The sequence below is a fragment of the Pseudopodoces humilis genome, chromosome 9 (genome assembly GCF_049639895.1).
Source record: "Pseudopodoces humilis isolate 2021_Gansu_Grassland_sample_001 chromosome 9, ASM4963989v1, whole genome shotgun sequence".
Taxonomy (NCBI): domain Eukaryota; kingdom Metazoa; phylum Chordata; class Aves; order Passeriformes; family Paridae; genus Pseudopodoces; species Pseudopodoces humilis.
Genome location: NC_142208.1, coordinates 33,919,798 through 33,942,222, shown reverse-complemented (window position 1 = coordinate 33,942,222; position 22,425 = coordinate 33,919,798). Strand labels below are relative to the sequence as shown.

The window sequence follows — 22,425 nt, the reverse complement described above, 5'->3', positions numbered from 1 at the left end:
CTACTCAAGCACATTTATACAGGATGTCCATAAATCCTACAATAATTCCATTTCAGAAATGACAACAACAATAATCCCACATCGAAGCAACCCATGGGATTCATCAAGGCCAAGCACTGGTTCACCAGTTATCCAAAAGGAGATTCTGCTGGAAAAAACATCATTTTTTCCATACTATGGACAAAATCTCCCAGTTCCTTCAAGTACTGTGACACACCTGTCATGACACACCCTTGGGAAGTTGATAAAAGCACACTGGCTCATGGAAACAGCTAAAAAAACCAAGCTAAATATTTATTTAGCCCTTATGATTGCATTAAAAAAACTCCCTGGAGTCAGGTGATGAATAATCCCTCCCTTCATGGATATTCTCCAAAAATGGAGATTATTTATGTATTAGAATAAAAACACGTTCCAGCTCAAATCATCACCCCCACCTGGGGCAGAGGACAAGAATGGTTTGGACACCCTAAAATTGAGAGGGGCCCTCCCTAAAGGGAGCAGCAGGAATTGCTTCTGCAAGTGAAAACCAGCCCAAGAACAAGTTAATTTATCAGCATAAAGCAATTTATTTCCACTCAGCCATAAACAAACAATTCTTTGGACCAGAAACTTTGTGTACTTTACAATGTAAATCATCTTCTACAATTTGGGAATCTGTAATTGCTATCTAACAATTTCTGTAATATCAAATGCTGTGAGAAAGATAAAGGGGAAAAGAGAACTTCATGCAGAAAGTCCTTGATCCACTTCACACAGAGATAAAAATTTACTTTTATTCCAAGGTTAGAATATCTTCCCTTTGATACAGTTTCTCAGTAATGGTATTTATCTGGTCTATCTTCAAAATGTCAAATGCCTACAAAAAAAATCCCCAATATGTTCCATCGACTGGACTTTTAACTAAGACTGGTTTCTGTGTAACCTTTTCAGTGAGAAACCAATCTGAAGTCCCTGCTCCCATCAGTCTTACTTCAGGTCTGGGAGCCAGGATCTTCAGCAGATTTATCTTTTAATCCACTGCTCTGCTCAAATGTTTTCCTGGCTCAGAAATTCCCTGCCAGTGGATGCAGGGAACTGCAGAGATCCTGAGGACAAGGACTGAAGATCAAGAATCTCAGAATTCCTGACTGCTTTGGGTGGGAAGGACCTTAAAGCCCATCCTGTTCCACACCTTCCCCTGTCCCAGCTGCTCCAGCCTCAATGTCCAGCCTGGCCTTGGGCACTGCCAGGGATCCAGGGGCAGCCCCAGCTGCTCTGGGAATTCCATCCCAGCCCCTCCCCACCCTCCCAGGGAACAATTCCTGCCCAAAATCCCATCCAGCCCTGCCCTCTGGCACTGGGAGCCATTCCCTGGCTCCTGGCCCTCCAGGCCCTGGTAAATATTCTCTCTCCAGGTTTCTTATTTCACAAAGCAACATGAAACTTCCCCCTCTCTGGAGTCATTCCAGACCCACCTGGACCCTGCCCTGGCAGGGGCTTGGACTGGGTGATTTCCAGAGGTCCCCTCCAACCCCAGCTATTCTGGGTTTACTTCCAGGGCACCGGGCACCACCATGTGCAGAATATTCCTGGTAAAACAGCTCCTCTGTTATTTTATCACACAACATCAGCAAGGATCACAGAATCCCAGAATTGTAAAGTGGCAGAAGAGCCTCAGGAGCATCAAATCCAAGCTCTGACCGTGCCCAGCAAGCCAGATCCCGATTCTCTGGCATTAACAGGATGGAGAGCAAGGCTGGAGCTGCTCCTGGTTCAGATGTCACCAATGTCTGCAGCCACACTCATCCCAGAGCCTTTCCTCTAGCTCAGGAAAATCTGCCTTCATTTAAGAGCTCAAATTGCAGATTTCCCTGCTCATTTTCCCTGTGTTTTGGTGAAAGAATTCCATTGTTGATGATTTGGTTCCTTCCTGAGCCTAGGGGTTCTGACCTACTTTGCTGATTCAGCTCTGCATTTCCATCCCCTGATATTTACATTTTAATAACCCCACACTCACCCAGTACTTTAAATAATGCTCTGTAACAACTGAGCTAATTATTGATCAAATAAAAGATTCCTGATGCTCACCTGGGGTTTATGCATTCATAATATTGCTCTTTTTTCCATTTTACGGTTCTCATAGGAAAGCAAATGGTTTGGATGAATTATCCTCATTTTATGAGGAAAACTCAGGGTTTTTGAGGGGCTGGGAAGAGAGGGAAGCCACCAGGACAAGAAAAAACTGCTGATTTTCAGTATAACTGGAAGCAGGACACACATTAAAAACCTGTACTAAAGGAGGAAAGGTTACAACTCCTGCTCTCTCTCCAACTCCAAATACAAATCCTATTTAATAGGAAATAGAATTCACTGCAGGTAAGACCCCTAAAAAATTCCCATGCCTGATGGAAAGGAAAGAGCCTGAGCTCATCCTGAGATTCTCCACGTGGCAGAACAGGAACAGGCAATTTTTGTCAACTAAACCACACGAGTCTCAACTCAAAATATTTTTTACCAAGTAAAAAGAAGGAAAAAAAATCAGTTAATCCCAGAAACAACCTCCCTGATCTCAGATAATGTTTCATCTCAGAATGACAGCAGAATCACAGATTTGGATTTTACAGAATCACAGTAGAGTTTGGGTTGGAAGGGATCTTAAAGCAAGAAATTCCTCTTTGAACAGACATTCCTTAATAAATCTAAACTCTCTGTTCTGCAGAGAGGTAAAAGACTGGTTTTATTGCACTCCACCTCATCTTTTCGCAGACTTTTGAGGCCAAATATGACCATTATAATAATCTAAACCTGCCACCTACATAACACAGACCATAAAGTTTCCTCCAGCACTTCCAGCCCTGAGCTTCCAACCCTGCTTGAGCGAGAGCAGAGGCTGAAGGAAGATTTAAGGGTCTCCAGTGGTGAAAAAGAAATCACAACTTAAGTTTTCTCTTTTTCTTGCCTTTTTTTTTTTTTTTTTAAGGAAAAGCTTTTCATTTCTGCCTGGCTGAATTTAGTCTCAGTTCTAAATCACTGCTCTGTGATTAAACTGAATCCTCTGCAATAGGAAGTGCAGTTTTCACCTCCAGTTCTGGGTGTAAAAGCAAAGACTCCTGGATTTCAGTTCAGCTGGGTGAGTCCAGTGAGAGAGGTTCAAAAAACTGCTGGGTTAAAGAAGTGGAAAAACCATGGGAAAAAAAAAAAAAAGAAAATTCAGTTTACTCACTGTAGTTTCCTTTACTCACAGGATTAACAATGCTCTGCCATAAAACCTCCACACCTTAATGAATATTATTTAAAATCAGCTCTGAGCTTTAGAGATGCCAGGCCAGGTGCAAAAAGAGGCTTCAGCACCTGAAAACTGGAACAAGGCAAAGAGCTCAAACCTTGCCCAATGCATGAAAGAAGAATACAAATTCAAGACAAAATAGGAAGTCCAAACATAAGAATTACACAAAAGAAAGACCCTGACTTTCTCTTCTCTCTGCTACAACCATTCTTTTCAGCCCATTATCTGCATTTAGTTTGGGAATGTTCTGCTGCCGGTGCCCATCCATGTAAACGCTCCAGGATCCCAAAGGATCCATGCAGTGATCCTATCTCCAGCAATTTGCAGCTGAACTTTGCCTTCCCCCTCCAAAAACAGCAGCTCTGAGCTTTAGAGATGCCAGAGCAGGTGCAAAAAGAGGCTTCAGCACCTGAAAACTGCAACAGGGCAAAGAGCCCAAACCTTGCCCAACACAGGCAGAAGGAAGAATAACACAAATTCAAGGCAAACTGGCAACTCCAAACAAAAATGACACAAAAGGAAGGTCCTGGTGTTGTTCTGGCAGGGCTGGAAGGAGGAAGAGAAGCTGCAGAAGGATTCAAACCCAGGTGGAAGCTGCCTGGAGCATCCCCAGGGTGGCAGGGGATGGGTCATCAAGGATTGCTGGAGCTCAGCCAGGGAGCTGGGTGAACCCTCCCAGCCCTGCCTGCCCATATGGCAGCAGCACTTGCAGGTTATTACAGAGTGATCTCCTCAGCTATAAACTCCCTTCTATTATGCTTTAATTAACTCGGGTTGTTGCCTCAGCCAGGCTACCCAACGACTCTGAGAAGACAAATTTCAATTATTATTGCTTATTTAACAACTAAGGGCATCTTTAAGGTTAAAGTGTTTTGCATAAAAGGGAAAAGGGAAAAGTGAGCAGATCTCTAAGTAAAAGCTAATTTAAGAAACGAAATCAGGACATCTAGAAGATTTAACACTGAAAGTTCCTTTCCTAAGAAAGCCTTTTTAATATTCTTTTTCTTCTTTCCTTACTAGATTTTTGTAATGTCTCATCACTACTATTTTTTAGTGCATTCTTTTAATCCACTATCTCATGTTTTAAAACACTCAACAGCTCCAGCTGTACTCCTGTGCATGTCACAGTGCCCAAAGAATTATTTGATATTAAACATGGAATGCCAAATACATTTTGTTCACAAGTGCATTTAATGACCAGTACCAGGAAACCAAACACAATCTTATGAAGAGATAAAACAAATGAAACTCACCACAACATCTGACCTCATCTTGCCAAAAGTCTTGATTAAATGGGCATAGTGATAATCCTCCATTTGTCTCAGGATGGCTGTCATGCAGGCCACGAAGCTCCCCTGGCAAAAAGCAAAGGAAAGGAATCCATCACTTAGGATAATGCAACATAATACTGCCTATCACAACAGAATATTGCTAGAGAGAACCACAGAATGAAATGGAGATAATTCTATCATTAAAATTCATTAATGGATATGCAAAATTCTGTTAAGGAAACAGAAAAAAACCCTCATCTCGAAAAGTCTCCAATTTTCAATTTCATGGGTTTATCACTGAAGCCTTTGCGACATATTCTTCATCTAAAAATTGCTCAGACATTAAAGTCACTGCAAGGTAATAAACAGCACACCTAAAAATATCACACAATATCAGCATTTGCATTTGGAAAGTCAATATTCTGCTCAAGGAAGAAATCTTTTCAAAATGAGCATATTGAGCACTCCAGCTAAACCAACCCCAAGTTTTCATTTCACCATGTGGTATTTTCAGATACAGTGATGCTTAAAAAAACACCACCAAAATCCAGTAAATTCCATAAAACCAGAAGAGCAGCACCATCCAGATCTCTCTCAAACCACAGAAAGAGTAAAAAGCAACCAAAAGAAAGTTTAGTTTTTCCTTCTGGTGCATGAAAGTGTTGTAGTAACAATCAAACCCATTCCCAGGCTCCAGATGGAGTAAAATCCCATAAATGAGAGCTTCTTGTCCATCCTCCCTCTCTGTCTATCTGCTAAAAGCCTGGTAATGATGTCCACTTCTTTTCTGGTCTTTAGTGCAGGAGGAAAAACATTCAAAATTGGTAAAAAACCCAGCAGAATGACTTAGAGAAGAAGTGGTTCTTTCTGTGGTTTGACAAAATTACAAATCCCCTGATCTGAGCTGTTTTGCAGGTGATTCTGTGCCACAGCCCAGGAGAACACTCAGGAATTTTCTCTCCATAAATGCACTGAGCCTTTATTGTTACTTTTAAGATCAGCATTAATTTCAAATTCCAATCTTTATTTCCACATCAGTCTGAGCAATTGAGATAAACCCAAAATGACACCAGGTCACCTGTGCGTGCTCTGAGCCCTCTCACTTAGAGGTTAATCCCCAAATTCCACCTGACCAGCACTCCTGGAATTTGCTTTTCTCCTGCAATGGAGCTGCGATCTCAACTCCTCCAGGACTGATTTTGTCCATGTGGGAATATTGGATTTTCCAGAAGATGCTGAGGTACCTGATGGGAGCTCTGTGGCACCTACAAACTCCATGAATATGGAAGGAAAGACCAGGAGCTGCTGTTCTGGGACATCAAAAGAACTTTCGAACAACCCCTGACAAGAACAGAAGCTGGGGCTCTACAAAGTCAATGCTCCCTATTAAGAAATGAGAATAAGACAGGACCATCTCAGAAATCCAAACATTAATTGTCAAAACAGCTCTTAACGAGCTCCTGCCACAGCAAACCCTGGGCTCATGCCTACAAGGGAACATTCCACAGCCCATCCCTCCCATCTCCTCCACCCATGCCATCAGTCCCAGTGATGTGCCAGCACCAGGCACAATTACACACTGCTGAACTTGGCTGCCTCAGATGAGGCTGCAGATGGAGTTGAGCCCATCCCAGCTCAGGACTGCTCAGGAGAGTTGGGACAAAACCTTGTTTTGCCCATGGTATCTTTTCACAGACACTTAAATACCCTCCAAGTCCATTTCTTGGCAAAGACATCAATCTGGTTTTAGTTTTATTCACATTGACCCCAGGCTGGCACATCCAGCCCTTTGCAGGTGACCAACAGTTCTGCTTCCTTCCAACAAACTCTGTTCTCAAACTGGCTGATAATTTAGGTGCCATTTTAGTTTATTTACCTGTTTAGGGAGTAATTTAAATTAATACACATGGCTGCAGAACTTAAAAGATGGATTTCATATCTGAGGAACTTCTCAAGGCAAACTGATATGGAAAAAAAAATAAATCATGGAATCCCAGAAGGGTTTAAGTTGGAACAGACTACAAATCCCACCCATCCCACCCCAGCCATGGCAGGGACACCTTCCCCTGTCCCAGCTGCTCCAGCCCCAATGTCCAGCCTGGCCTTGGGCACTGCCAGGGATCCAGGGGCAGCCCCAGCTGCTCTGGGCACCTGTGCCAGGGCCTTCTCACCCTGCCAGGAACAATTCCTGCCCAAAATCCCATCTAAACCCACCCACTGTCAGCTTAAAGCCATTCCCTGGGTCCTGTCCCTCCATCCCTTGTCCCCAGTCCCTCTCCAGCTCTTCTGGAGCCCCTTTAGGCTCTGCAAGGGGCTCTGAGCTCTCCCTGGATCCTTCTCATCTCCAGGTGAGCCCCCCATAGGTTTGGATCAACTGCTAAACTTCCAAACATGTTTTCATATTCATTTTTCAATGAAGGAACAGCCAAAGGTGTGGAAAAATTTGATTGTCATCTCCTCTGCATCTACTGGTGATCCCTGTCCTGTCCTCCATCCCTGACAACCCCTGGGAGCAACTCATGGCTGCACAGGGAGAGCTGCTCTGACTGTCCCCAGCCAGCAGAAATGATGTGTCACTGAAGGGAGGGGTAATTACACAAGAACATCTTAATTAGCATGGTGGGAATCAGAAAGGAACAACAAGTTGAATGCCTGCTGGTGAAACTCTGAGTCCACATGCAAGTGTGGAAATGCCAATGGGAGAGCTGGTTAAAAACCTGGAATGGCTGCTGGAGATAAAAATAAATACAGGAAAATAAACATGAAGCAAATAGAAACAGAACACAAACAGGAGGGGATTCTGTAGTGCTCTAAGTTCTAGTTAAAAAGACAGAAACTTGTTAAATTTTGTCATTTCAGCTCAGGCTGAGCCCCCAAAGTGCTGCTGAGCAGACTGGGTGAGGGTCTTTAAGCAGTTATCAACACTTCTTCCTCTTTCTCTGCATAAAGTAACGATTAATGCTCATCTTGGTGTTTATCTTGGTAATAAAACCCCTTCCTTTGAAACAAAATTGTTCCTTGAAGCCAACACTGCATCACACACACACATCCCTGCTCCAACATTTATCTGCAGATCCCCACCTGCAAACCACTGTTCAAGGCCCTGCTGGGAAGGAAAATCTATTTAATATTAGGAGGAAATTACAACTACCAGTCATCATTTTCTTTGTGAGGTATCACCTGCAGCCAGCACGCTCTAAATTACAATGCTGTAAAAGCTTTGTAATTATTTAGAGGCAATATTTGTATTCTAGGTGTTTTTAATATGCTCTACTAACTAGTTAGCAATAGTCAACAACATGATTAGGTTTTTATCTTGATTTTTAATCTTTAGTTGTATTTGGAGATCGTTGTCATCACCTACAGACCAGCACTGGAAGCAATACATAGAAAAAAAGGTACCTAATTCTCTAAAAAAATCAATTTCAATTTGAACCACAGAAATAATTGCAAAGCTGTGTTTACCCAGCCAGTCCTGCAAGGGGTTTCCATTGTCCTGGGTATTTATCAGCTATTTATTCACTGAAACAGTGGCAGGGTTTACCCTGGAAGTCTCTCCCTATAGCAAAGCTCAGAAATGAGATGGTGACACAGGGAGGGAGATAATGAAATATCCACTAGAGAAGCATTTTGCCAGCAGGTTGCTCCAATTCCTGGCTCTCCTGGATTGTTTCTTTCCAAACCAGGGTCATGGAGGCTCACCCTGGGTCCTGGGCCAGGGGCTTGGAAGTGCCCAGTGGGAAAAGCCCTGGGGGTGCTGAGGGGTTGGAATGAGCCCAGATGTGCCCAGATGTGCCCAGATGTGCCAGAGGCCACTGAGACCTGGACTAGACCAGGAATTGTGTGACCACAGGCAGCAGGAATTGTCCCCTGGGCTGGCACTGCTGAGGGACCTCAAATCTTGGGGTCAGTTTGGATCCCTCAGGACAAAAGGGACACAGAGGGCCTGGAGCGTGGCCAGGGCAGGGAAAAGAGCTGGAAAGGGGCTGGAGAATTCCTGAGGGAGCTGGGAAGGGGCTGGAGAATTCCTGAGGAGCTGGGAAGGGGCTGGAGAATTCCTGAGGGAGCTGGGAAGGGGCTGGAGAATTCCTGAGGGAGCTGGGAAGGGGCTGGAGAATTCCTGAGGGAGCTGGGAAGGGGCTCAGGCTGGAGCAAAGGAGGCTCAGGGGGAATTTCTGGCTCTGCACAAGTCCCTGGCAGGAGGGGACAGCCGGGGGGATTTGGGATCTGCTCCCAGGGAACAGGGACAGGAGGAGAGGGAATGGGCTCAGGTTGGGCCAGGGCAGCTCAGGGGGGATATTTGGGAAAATTCCTCCCTGGAAAGGTTTGTCCAGCCCTGGCACAGCTGCCCTGGGCAGTGCAGGAGTGCCCATCCCTGGAGGGATTTAAAATCCCTGTGGATGTGGCACTTGGGGACACAGGACAGTGCTGGCCTTGGCAGTGCTGGGAACTCTGTGATCTTAGAGAGATCCAACCTTTTCCAACCCTGATCATTCCATGATTCCCTTCTATGACTGAAATATTCCCAAAGCAAAATCAAGGGATCCAGGATATCTGCAGATCTGTCCAAAGGGAAGAAAGTCCAGCTCCCAGGCAGGATGAACAAAAGTTCAGCTCCATTAAAAGAAAACAAACCCAAACCCAACACGAAAACATCTCCTTTTTCTTTGGAAAGGATGCCTGATTATTTAAAAGCATATTTTTTATTTAAAAAATGAATGTGCAATTCCAAACTGTGAAATTACTTCTGATTTCTGTAAAACTCAGTTCTGAAGGAAAACTTGAAGAGGCTCCAAAATCACTTATTTTCCTAAATCACCTTCAAAATAAAACACTCGGTGTTCAAATGGCCCTTGAACAGATACAAGAAGGGAAATTTTAGTTTTAAATAATCCCCACAAATAACATTAACAGTGAGGAATTCCAGAATGAGAATTCCAGCAGGAGAAACCACACATGCCAACACTTTTCTCCCTCAGGGATAAAAGATCCTGTTTTGAACAGGCTTGTCCATTTCCTCCCAATGAAATATTTAAATTGAAATATTAAGCTCTTTATGTATAGTAAGAAAATCTAGAGAAATCAGACCTACACTCAGCTAAGTGATGTCTCATTAAAATGTCCCTGTTACCACAGTCAGGAAGAGATGACAAAATCTAATTTTCATTTATTTTTTCCATTAAATTTTTCTTACATGGCCCTAAAATACTACACTGCTAAATAAATAAATGGATGAATATATAATAAAAACCCCCCCAAACAAAATCACTTGAATTAATTCACTACATTTTGGGTTTCAGAACATTTCCATAGAATTTACTTTGTTGAAAAGGATTTAAGTCCCTCACAATTCCCAGAGAGTTTGTAAAGATTAAAAAATTAAGTTTTCTCTCTGCTTACAACTTGTATTCTCTCTATATTAGCAACAAATAAAGAACTAAAAATCAACTGTTATCAATTCTAGAAGCCACTCATTAAACTGTCACCACTTATGGACTCACAAGGTAAAAATCCAACTTTAAAATGTCCCAAATTTCATCCTTTTTTTTTTTTGCCACGTGAAAATTTAAAATCCAATTTGTCTGTGGATGAGTTTGCTCACTTCAATAATATATTTTATGTCATTTATAGTATAAAGGTATTACAAAACCTAGCATGAATAAGGCTCTTTTTTTAAATATATTTGATATTATAAAATAAAGATATGGATGGAAGTTTCAGCTTCCAGGGCATCCTGAAGGGAGTTTGATTCCTGAAGCTTTTCCCAGCAGCATTACACCAGGAAGGGCAGGAGAAAGACCCAAAACCAAGCAGAACTCCCCCACTAAGGCACATAAATTTCACTCCATCTGTAGAAATTCATGCATGTATTTCTCACAGTATTAAAAAACAAACATTTCTTTTCTCATAATAGAAAATCCCACAGTAAATTCAGCAGCACCTTCAGAGACAAAATCATTTTGTGGCTGCAGCAGCAGGATAAAAACAAGTGCAAAACGTCCCCATTTATCACATTTTTTACTGAATACACAGAATATTCCATTTCCTCAGGCCAATCCCTGCCTCTTGAACACGAGAATAAAACACGTGAGCCTTTTTCCTTGCAGAAACAGAAGTTCCCACCTGCAATAATGGCAGTGATAAATATTTGGGCATTTTCCTGCTGCCACAAACATTATTTTGAAGCATCTTTTTGCCAATCAAGATGCAGTAAGGTATTTTAAGGGACAAACTTTGCTTCCAGAGCTCCTGGAAAAGATGTGCCACCTCCTTCATCTGTGACTTAAGGAGTTCAGAGCCTCCCTAAGCAGCAAAACCGATTTTAGGTTTTCCAAGCCAGGAAAAGCCCATGCAAAATGCAGAGCTCTGATATGGGAGTTTAGAGGTGAAAAGCAGTTTATTTAGTCTTCAAACCTTGTTTTACCTCAAGAAGTATTTTACAGATCCTGATTGGATCTCTGACAATTCTGTCTCAGTCAATAGAAAACTTGTTTTAAAAGGAAAACCTTTCCAGCACTGATTCCCTGCAGGGAAATCACTTTGGGAAGAAAATCAGAAGGGTTTTCATAGAGATCACAGCCAGAATCCAGCCCTGGGTGTGGCCTTCTGGGTCTGAAGGACAAGAAAGATGGAGAGAGAATCTCCACTGGAGACAGGGAACAGCTTCCCACTTCCAGGGGACACAGATGGGATTTTGGGAAGGAATCCTTTCCCTGGGAGGGTGGGGAGGGGCTGGGATGGAATTCCCAGAGCCCAAGGTTGGACACTGGGGCTGGGAGCACCTGGGACAGTGGGAGATGTCCCTGGGCTGGAATGGGATGGGCTTTGAGGTTTTTCCAAACCATTCCATGATTCTGTGATTCCAAGATCGCAGCAGCTCAACTGAAATTCACTTTGCAAAAGGTTTATTTGTTAGGAAGTTGATGGTAACACAGTGGGAATAGACACAAAGAGTTCCGTGATTCACAAGCGCTTTGCACCAACTTCTATAAAAAGCAGGCGAAAAAATTAATGAGATGATTTAGCAACACCATTTCTCATGTTTCTAAGGGTCTTTTAACAAAAAAAAAAAGTCCATTTTAACCAAAAAATGCTTCTCTTTTAAAAGCTCCACACAGTGTCAGTGTTGAACAGTGCCCTTCAATGGAACCCACAGTGCTTAGGAGCTCTCAAGGTCAGTACATTTATTTCTGGTTTTCTAAATGCAATTGCCTTTCCTCATGTTTTTTCTGTTTTTTTTTTCCTCCCTCTGCTACACTAAACATTATTTCACTGAAAATCTACAGAACAGCCCTCAATAAATCTGTTTCAGGTATCTTGGGTTACACATCTATTAATGCCGATAATAAAATCATAAATGCAGTCATAAAATACAGAAAACAACTGTATTTATGGGAATGGCCAGTACTCAAACAGTAAAAAATAAAAAGGAAAAGCCATAAAAAAATGGTTTTAAAATAATTTTGCAAAAATGCAGCAATGAATATGGGAATATAACCCTGGTGCCAGGGCCTCACCACCTTCACTGGGAAGAATTTCTCCCTAATATCCAATCTAAATCTCCCCTCCTTCATTTTAAAGCCATTCCCTGTTCTCCTCTCACTCCATGCCCTTGCAGGGACTTTTTTCCTTCAAAAAGTCACTGGAGGAAGAACAAAACCAAACATTACGATGAGAAATCCTATTTTACTTATCAGACACAATTAATATCGGAAAATGCCACGTAAAATCAGAGCAGGAAAAGAACTGAAGGAAAAGATAACCTTAAAAAGGAAATAATAACTGGAGACAAGTGGAATTCCCAGGAACTGGGCTAGCCCACAGGTGTTTGGGATATTGGCTCTGCAGCACCGAGGTATCTCTATGACAAATTATGGGAATAAGAGGAAGAGAAATGATCTTTTAAATTATAATCTTCACACCAGACAGGTGATGCTGCCAGATGAATACACTCCTAAAAGCAACAGCCATTTTGAAGACAAATTATCCCACTTTTGGTGCTTCTCATCCGCCTGTTTTAAGGTAAATTATTTAGCAACTGCTTTATTGAGGGGCTCAGCGAGCTTGAGAGATAAGAAACGTGTGTAATCCAAATTTAATTGATGAAACCACGCAGTTCAGAGATCCCTGGATAAAAAAGCTCCTTGCAGGAGGAGATCTCTTTGGGGAAGCTTTTGCATTTTGTAATTAATTCCTACCTTTGGTTCACTCTCTACATCAACCATCACTCCATACCCCGGGGGCTGCTCCCTTCCCGAGCTTTTGGGGCAGAACACAATGGATATGGGGAGGTTTATGGGATGCAGGCTCTGATGTGGATCTCAGCTCTCAGAGCTGCAGAAGGTGACCCAGTCCTTGCAGACAGGAATTACTGCCAGGCTCTCATCACTGGGGAAAATAAAGGCAGGGCTCTCTCCACAATTGCACCATTTGGAAATGAAATCCCCAGCACAGGCAATGTTCTCATCCCCTCCTCCCCAAAGAGCAGGAAAAGTGATGAAATACACAAAGACTGATAACAGGCTGGTCCTTTGTTCTGACTTCTCTCACTTTAGCTCAGTTTTTCTGTGCTATTTTATGTTATGGCAGCAAAATTAATGGTATTTACACAAATACAAGTATCAATATGACAAATAAGAGAAATACAATTTTCACACAGGTCACATTTCAAGTGAGAATTTCTGTTCCAAAATTGACAGATAAGAGGAGCTGAAAAGATTAATACCCAATAGCAGCAAACAGGGGATTTCAGAGGAGTGAAATTGCTCTTCACTGCCTACAGGAATGTCCTCACCTTACCTGGCTCTTCCCTTGGAATTTCACTTCCAAATCACCCCAGCCATGGCAGGGACACCTTCCCCTGTCCCAGCTGCTCCAGCCCCAATGTCCAGCCTGGCCTTGGGCACTGCCAGGGATCCAGGGGCAGCCCCAGCTGCTCTGGGAATTCCATCCCAGCTCCTCCCCACCCTCACAGCCAGGAATTCCTTCCCAAAATCCCATCCAGCCCTGCCCTCTGGCACTGGGAGCCATTCCCTGTGTCCTGTCCCTCCATCCCTTGTCCCCAGTCCCTCTCCAGCTCTCCTGGAGCCCCTTCAGGCCCTGGCAGGGGCTCTGAGCTCTCCCTGGAGCTTCTCCTCTCTGGGCTGAACAATCCCAATTCTCCCAGCCTGGCTCCAGAGCAGAGGAGAGGAGTTTTATCCTTGTCCCACATATACAAGTTGTCTCTTGCACAATTTTACTTTACCTGTAACTTCTGCAGGTTGTTCAATTTTATAAAATGTGTGCAAGGGTTGCAAGGGGCAGAGGAAAATTTCCACAGCTCTCTCCTTTTCCAACAGAGATACATAAGCCCAGGCTTCTGTATTTTCCAGGAGCTGTCTGCAGGTGTTTGGAGGAGCAGCCATATCTGCATTTTATGCCCTCTCAAGAAACACAGACCTGTTTAATACTTTGCATTTAATTAAAGGGAGCAGGGAATGCCTCATCTGCAGAACCTGAACATGAGAATATGTGGGCTGAGTCTTCGAGAATGACCCAATTCTTCCCTAACATTATTAAATTTGAATTTTGTTTCTTATTAAACTCACAGCAACTCAGAAGACTTTGGGGGATTCTCTCAGACAAGCCAGTGCTAAACAATGTGCAGTTTCCAGAAGAGCTTCAAAGGTGCCTCATGAAAAGAACATGAAATCAATCTCTAAGCTGCAATCTAAGCAAAAGGAGATGAACTTTTCTATTGTGGAAAAGTGAATTAATTAAACCCCTCTTTTATTACGATTTGGGACGATGACCAAAACGTTCAGCAGGATAAGCTCCAACAGGATGCTGCTGATAAAAAGCTCTTTATCCTGTTCCTGCCTGAGCTCAGCAGAAATCCAACCCTAACAGGACAAAAGGAGACCATCAACGAGGTAAAGGACAAACTTCCTGAGGTAAAGGAACCAGAGTGGAGCCAGGAGTTTCCTGTCACACACAAGATTTCTGCTTTTATACTGATTTTCGATCAATAACGTATTTAGAAGTTAAGAAACAAGCTGAACATGGTAAAACATCTCATTCCCTTCTCCATTCCATGGAAGAGCCAAGATCATGGAAGCCCAGACTGGTTTGGGTTGGAAGGAACATTAAAGCTCATCCCAGGGCAGGGACATCTTCCACTGTCCCAGCTGCTCCAAGCCCTGTCCAACCTGACCTTGGGCACATCCAGGGATCTCCTCCTGAAGGAAAGAATGGAATATTTGCTCAGGAAGCTCTGCTGCTTCCAGATGAAGCTAATTCAAGTTTCCCTGTCCTTGCAAATCAACCAAAACCCACCTGAAATATTTTAGAAGAATAACTTTTTTATTTTCTCACTAAACCAAAGGTACAAAACATGTTTTGGCTCTCCAGCACACTCCAAGTATTCCAGCAGCAACTAAACATTTTGAAGTGCTTATTTTCCACCACCGAAATAAATTCCCACTTATAATTGAATTTTATTTTCCTCCCCAACTTTGTTTTGGCAGAAATCAGAAGGGAAAGAAGTAAATCCCTCCCAAATAAGGAGTCGTTTATCACGTTCTAACAATAACACTCCCACATTAACAACGGGATTAGAGATGGATATTCAGCTCTGGAATTGCTTTCCCCTAACTACAGCCCCGGAGTGTGGGCAACAAAAGCAACTTAAGTTGAGAGATGTTTTTTAATTACACATCCACACTTAAATAAGAACTAATGTCTCCTTGGAAAAAGCAATTAAATCCAAACCAAGATTAAAATCAGTGGTTTGAAACATTCCAGTGTGAAAATCAGCTCCTCGGGCTGCAGGGGCAGGACAGGGAATGTTCCTGGGAAGGGCCTGGTTTGCTCCAAGAGTTCAGCTCAGCCTTCCTACACCATTCCAAGAAAATGCATGGATATCCCATGACACACACCCCTTTTTTCTGTATTTTTTCCCCCCATCTGGGCAGTAACAAATGGACCAAGCAGAATCTCTTTTCCAGGTTCTGATTTCCAGTTTCATGCCCAAACTCATCCAGGATTTCCCATCCCAGCCCTGGAGATCCAGGAATTTGTCCCAAGGGGAAATAAAATCAAACCAGCAAAGGCAAAGCAGCTTTAAGATAGATTCAAAATATAAAATAATTATTAAGAAATTACAAAAAAAACCCTTAAAATCAGTGCACAGGCTACTGCAAAACCTCAATGGAATGGTCGGGAGTGGAACTAAATTTTTTTTAAGGCCCCTCCCAGCCCAAACTATTGTGTGATTCTCTGATTAAAATCTTGTAGAATTCATATATTTCTGTATTTCTATATGTTACAGTGCTACTTAGATATACTAAAAATACAAAAAATGGGAAAAGAAAAATACCAGAACATCCCAATTATTCCCAGGGCCCATCTTTAGATTTCAAAACTTGAATGAAATGTTTCATTCCTACTTTAATGCAACCGGGCCATTATTTGGGAAGTATTTTTTCTGGTGTAATTTCCATGCATTTAAAACCATCCCAACTAATTTTTTTGGGAGGCACAACATTTGAAACCACAGCAGAAAATCAACCAACCCAGAGTTCTGGCAGAGCCTGCAACACTCATCCCACTCTTGACATTTGGCAAAAAATGGATTTTTAACGTCTCTTGGTAGGGCTGAAAAATACCCATCATCTGTTGAGGAGGTAAATGTAAGCATTATTTTAAAAATGCTTTAAAAATACCTCAGAAAAGCTACTTAGAGCAAGACAAAATGTTTTTCAGAGCCAAGGAAGTAGCTCTGATTAGGTTGTCCCTATAAGTAACTGTGAGGTATATGCACGATTTGTGCATAAAGAGAGTACAAACATTACCCAAAGTCATTAAGGGCTAGGCAGGAATTAATATGTTTACAATTCAAGCCAAGTAATAAATATGTATATATAAAAGGCAAATACTCATTGCATCCCTGTGAATTATTAAAATTCTTTCTTTCCTTAATAAATGGAAAAATTAACATGTACAAGCATGCTGCTTTTTCCAGTTACTGGGGTTTGGCTTTTTTTTCTAGGCAGGAATCTTATCCTTGTAACTTTTGATAACACCTGAAATTTAAGGGGAAAAAAAAAATAAATAAAAAAGGCCAAACAGGCAAAATTATACTTTAAATTTCAAGCTTGTTAAACTAAAATTTTATGAAAACCCCCTCATCACGAATTGCCTGTTAAATGAGCTCCTGTGGAATATCAAGGCCAGGCTGGATGAGGTTTGGAGCTACCTGGGATGATGGAAGGTGTCCCTGCCCACGGCAGGGGTGGGACTCGATGTTCTTTCCGGTTCCCTCCAACCCAAACCATCCTGGGATTCCACAGTGACAAGAGCAAGGGGTTTGTCCTTTCTTTCCCCCAAGACTTGGTGTTCCCTGTCCCAGCCACCAAAGACATCTGTGACATGATGTGTCAGCTATCATGATGCCACCACCTGTCCGTTTGTCACCACCTTCAGTCCCCAGGAGCTGTCCCACAGGACATCAAGCCCCTCATCAGATCAACTGCTGCAGGTCTAATCTGTCACTTGGTAATTGCTGTGAAATAACAAAATTACGCTTCCAAACAAAGCTCCTCAGCTCATCGCTCCATTTCATGGTCCTGAGGACGAGCTGAGCTCAAATAAAGCCCTGGTGATGTTTCCTACTAGGCTTCAATAAAAGCTTTGATTTCCATCAGCTCACATAGAAATAAAACAATTCCATAAATAAACTGAGTCTCTGCAGCTTGAGGGGAACATCAGAGATAGCAGGAGGAATGAGAAGGGCCACCAAAGTGACAGCCTGGAGAAGGCTCCAAGGAGAACTTCTTGTGGCATTCAGTATCTAAATCTCTCTTGGAAGAGAGATGGAGAGAGACTTTTATCTTCCCACTGCCAGAGGGCAGAGTTAAACAGGGCATTGGGCAGGAATTGTTCCCTGGCAGGGTGGGCAGGCCCTGGCACAGGTGCCCAGAGCAGCTGGGGCTGCCCCTGGATCCCTGGCAGTGCCCAAGGCCAGGCCTGGGATAATGGAAGGTGTCCCAGCCTTAATGTCCCTCCAACCTAAACCTCTCTGTGACAAGGGATGGAGAAATTCCCTCCCGAGAAGGGGACACAAAGTCCCAGATTCTCCCAAGAAGGCACAGTGAGGATGGATTTACATTTTCCTGAGGTTTCCAAATCCACAGCAGTGGGGATAAAAGGAGAGCACAGCTGTTGCTCACAAATTTCACTGCTTAAGAACCAGGAGGCAGCAGCTGAAACCAACAGGAGATGAATTTCAAACAATTATGAGATGGGACTTTTCATCTTGGCATTCCTTTTTCCCACCCAGGGAGCGATGGGAGCTGTGCCTACAGAGGGGACAGGCAGCAAAAACATTCTCCACATGGAAATGCATGAAGGCAGAAGAAGGAAAGTCTGGAGACAAGGAGCTCCATTCCACCTCCCATCCAACAAACCTCCCCGTCCACGCTTGGGCATGCTGACAAGGGAAGGATGCGGCTGCACCCAAATTATTGGGGTTTATTTTGGCATCACTTTGAATTCCCAGAAGTAAATTGAGGAAGTGCCACATTATTATCAAATTATAACTTTATTTCTGGGTTTTCAGAGATTTCATCCCTCCAGTTATTGGCCTTTTCCATAATACTGATGAACATCCCTTGGATATAAAGCAGCTGCTAATTATGCTACTCAACCACTGCTAAGTATTAATATTTAAAGTCCTGAATTTCTTTAAAAATTGAAGGAAATCAAAATGTGGTGCTGCTTTGAATGGTTTTTAATTCAGTGTCCCCAAACCATACAGGACAGAGACATTTTTCCTGCACTGTGTTTTGAAGAGCCACAGACCAAGGATTAAGAAGGACTTCACGTGGCCTCTGCTGGCAATTGTAAACTCATTTAATGTCATTATCAGGCTTCCCATATTTTTCAGAACAACTTTTTGAAATATCTTGGGCTTTTAGGATTTCCAGACTTTGCAAAATAATTTCTGCTCCTTTCTTAAGGTAAAACTCAGTCACAGACATTTTAATACATAAAAGAATTAGGTCTTTGCACTCAGTCAGGAATTCAGCATATTCTTATTTGCACAAGGCAAGTTTCTAGGTCATTTTATTTAGAAAAAAATAAGTAAGGGAGGAGAAGCTCTTAATTGTGAGCATATGGCTCAATTTTAGGTGCCCATGATGCTGCAAACTGCCTCTTTACATCCTTTTTTATTCACTGCCATCATATTTCTCTGTCATGTATCAAAGTTATTAAGTGCAATTTTATTTTGGCACCTGCTTGGGGATTTTAGAAACTACACTGAAGAGTTCATTCCTGAACATTATGGCCAAAATACTTAATCTTGGTTTAGGCTCAGAGCACTGATAGAAATGGTGAGTTAAATTCTATTTGCACTGTTCAGTATTTCTCTCTTCCATAATTTTGTAGGATTTTCATTTTTCACTTGTTTAACACATTTAATTTGAGCTTGGCTTTTTTTCTGTTAAGCACTAGGCATTAGGACCAGGCTGCTCTCTGGGCTTCTAACTTGAAGGCAACATGCAAAAGCACATAAAAGTCTGTGTTTTTATGCTATGTTCAAATTTTAAATAGTTCAATATTTCAAATGAGAAAACCTTCCTGAGGCTTTGGGAGTTTACATTACTTTATAACATCGAATATTCTCCAGTTTGACAGAAAAGTTGCATTAAATCCTCCATCTAATGAAATCAATGTTGTATAAATAATGTATTATTGCACCAAAGAGCCAATAGGAATCAGATGCAAGTATGGCCATTATTTGTTGGATTTGCCTTTTTTCTGCCCATAACTGGAGTTTGAAAATGGCATTCATGCTCATCCCACATTTCATTAGGTGCTTAAATCTGAAACCATTTGTCTAAAGGCAATCAAAAGTACGACCAGACTTGTTATTTTTTATTTTTAAGCAGGGCAGGATTTTTTCCCTTTGCCATAAAGCAGTCCAGAAAACCCTGGAATTTGGGAAGGACATCAAATAAACGAGACAAAGCAAAATATTAGCAAAGTTGGCAGAATGTTCCTTTAAAAACATTCCCCCACACTTCCAGCTCCTCAAGACATCTTAACAAGGATGTAATTTCCCATTTGCTCTCAGTGAGCAAATCAAACAGGGTGATTTATTATTCAGATGGGCACAAAGGATTTGTGAAATGCAAAAAGAAGGGCTCTAAAAGCACAAGTCATCAGTAATGACGACAGCCTGAACTGCCTTTCAAATCTGAACAAAATGCAGCCATTTAGGGGCTCATACATCACGCTCTCCCAAAGCTTTCATTTATTTCCCAACTGTACAGGCTGCATGAAAATGGAACCAGAATTTGGCATCCGCTGAGAACACCTTGATCAGGGAAGCGATTCCACGCCACGAGAGCAGCTCACAATCCCCATCCTTGGAGGAACAACCAAGGCTTTCCAATCACCAGTTCAGTTCCCTTCCCAAAAACATCTGTGTGCTGAAAAGGAACTTTTCTGAACCATAAACACAACGAAAATATGACACAACTCCCACTCCTATCCCAAGAAAACTCAGATTTTCTTGATATCTCCAGCAATTTGGGCTCCTGCTGAGACAGCATCCAACTGGAACCCAAAATCTCAGCTTAAGCTGGTGAGACCTGCTGTTATATTTTTCTTCCAATGATCTGTACAATGGGAAACTGAGAGAGAGAACTAAATCCTGCTCATTCTTATCCCAACGAAGCACAGAAATAACCATCAGAGCTAATGAGGTTACTCAGCATTTTTCTTCTCCGAGCAGAAAACCCACAAAGAGCAGTTCCCTCCATCAGCTGTTTAACATTTCAGCTGCACACAGGTATTAGGGGTATTAAACACATATTTTTAAATCCACTTTCTCTTCAAAATGTTCCTTTATGTAAAGAGATGTGGAATTAGTACTTTATAGATAAAGGACAGACATCAGCAGAGGCTCAAATGAATTTTCCAAGCTCATGGAAAAGACTTATTATGGAGAAAGACACTCCAGCAAATCTCCCAATTTTCTGCCAAACTTGACTCCAAGAGACCTTATTTCTCTGCATCCCAGCCAAGCAGAAAATATAGAAAATATCCTCCCCCAAAGCAAGGAGCACCTCTGAGGATTTGACTGCATGAAGATCTGTTTGAAACTCCAGCCAAGTTTGCCTTCACCTCAGATGGAGCAGAGGAGCATATTTAACATCCCTCTGTTTCTCTTCTAATGGCAGGTTGGAGGAAATAAAGAAATAAATTACCAATTTAGCCCAGAAAGCCAGGCAGTTATCATCTAAAGGCATGGAATTAACCAATTAATTAATGGGAATGAGGGCTCAGCAATGTGAAAATACTTGGTTTTAGCAAAGACAGAATGACAGCACTGGTCCCAAGTGATTACAGAGAGAAAAGGCACAACTTTGTCCCCAGCTTCACTTCAAATCAAGTGAACTTCACCCTTCTTTCATCTCCAACACAGCTGGGAATTCTGCCATAAATTGCCTGGTCCTAAAGAATTAATTTCCCTGGGAACCCAGCTCAGGCATGTAGTGTTGGGACTTAAATTCTGCCTCTTAATATAATTTACTTAATGTAGATCTGAAAATCCCATTGGTGCTGGTTTATCCTCTTCCTTCCCCACACTGGGGGTCACCAAAACACCTGGCAGGTAACTCAAGCTCTGGCTGCCATGTGCTTTTCCCTGAGCTGCGTCCGAGCTTTCCTCCACGAGATCTTCACAGACTGTTCCAAAAAATTACATTTTAGCGTTCCACTGTCGGAGCTGCATGTTCTAGAGGAGCATAATCCTACAAAGCAGCTGCTCAGCAAAAAAATCCCCCCCAGGAAAAGCATTCACTGGGGCAGTCCTTGAGCCAAAATTTGAGTGTGGGGAGGACATGCCTGGCTGACCCCCCCACGACCATGCAGATATGTCCTCAGAAACTGAATATAAGGAAAAAAATCAAGTAAAACCTGCAGTCTGTAACATCAGGCTGTGATGAATATTTCTAAATACACTCCCTGAATTTATTATGCAATTAGCAGTGAGGGAGAAGGGCCCTCACTGTACTTCCCCACAGAGAATTCCATTCCAGTTCCCGGGTTTCTCACTCCCCCCGAAATCCAAGGCAGGACTTCCACCTGCACATGTCACACCAAGCAAGCACTGCAGCCCCAAGCAGCGCTCACTCCTCCCTGACAGACACAGGGAAAAAAAGCCAAGGAAGGTAAGGACACTCCATGAGAGAAAAATAGATTTTTAACCTAAAACAACTACAATTAATTGTCTCTTTTCTCTTTGCACCCGCCCAGGCTGAAGCCCAACCCCTCTCTCCCCTCTCAAGCATCTCTTCAATGCTACATTTCATTATGCAACAGTTGTGCTCAGCACTTTTAAAGGCTAAAAAATTGGGATGATGAAGCATTTCCCATTTCCCAGTGTATTTACTTCTGTGTGCTGTTACAGTAACACAAACACAATAATAACAAAACACTTGATTTTTCACAAACCCTGATGTAAAAGATCCCTGTATACACCAATGGTGTCAGTAGCTACACACAAATCTGGTCCACATCAGAAAGTACTTTTTAATTCCCTAAAAAGCTCCAGAAGATGCTGTACAGTTTGTAAGTGGGGCATATGTATAATGCTGTGCAAGACTAATCAGCCCTGAGACAACAGCTTCTAAATATCATTATGGAGAAGACAAGAATGATGTTTAACTGCTGCTTCTGTCAGAGAGATTCTCCTTTCAAGTCACTCAGGATATCGAGTTATAGTATTTGCTTCCAGTAATCATGGGCTGGATAAAGTCACATTTTCAGCTTGTGAAAAAGCAACAGCATCTCCCACCACTGATCTGTTTGCTCTGAGGAAGTAGCCTGCGTTTTTTT

General features: G+C 42.4%; 1 protein-coding gene across 3 annotated transcripts in view; it reads right to left on the bottom strand.

The window, feature by feature from the left end:
- Positions 1 to 22,425, bottom strand: part of DOCK1 (dedicator of cytokinesis 1) — a 261,997-nt gene that overhangs the window by 112,404 nt on the left and 127,168 nt on the right. For all 3 annotated transcript variants that reach the window (XM_014257704.2, XM_005528870.3, XM_088059823.1), the window contains exon 28: positions 4,522 to 4,623. In XM_014257704.2, the coding sequence (XP_014113179.2) occupies positions 4,522 to 4,623 (102 nt within the window). The remainder of the gene's footprint in view (positions 1 to 4,521; positions 4,624 to 22,425) is intronic.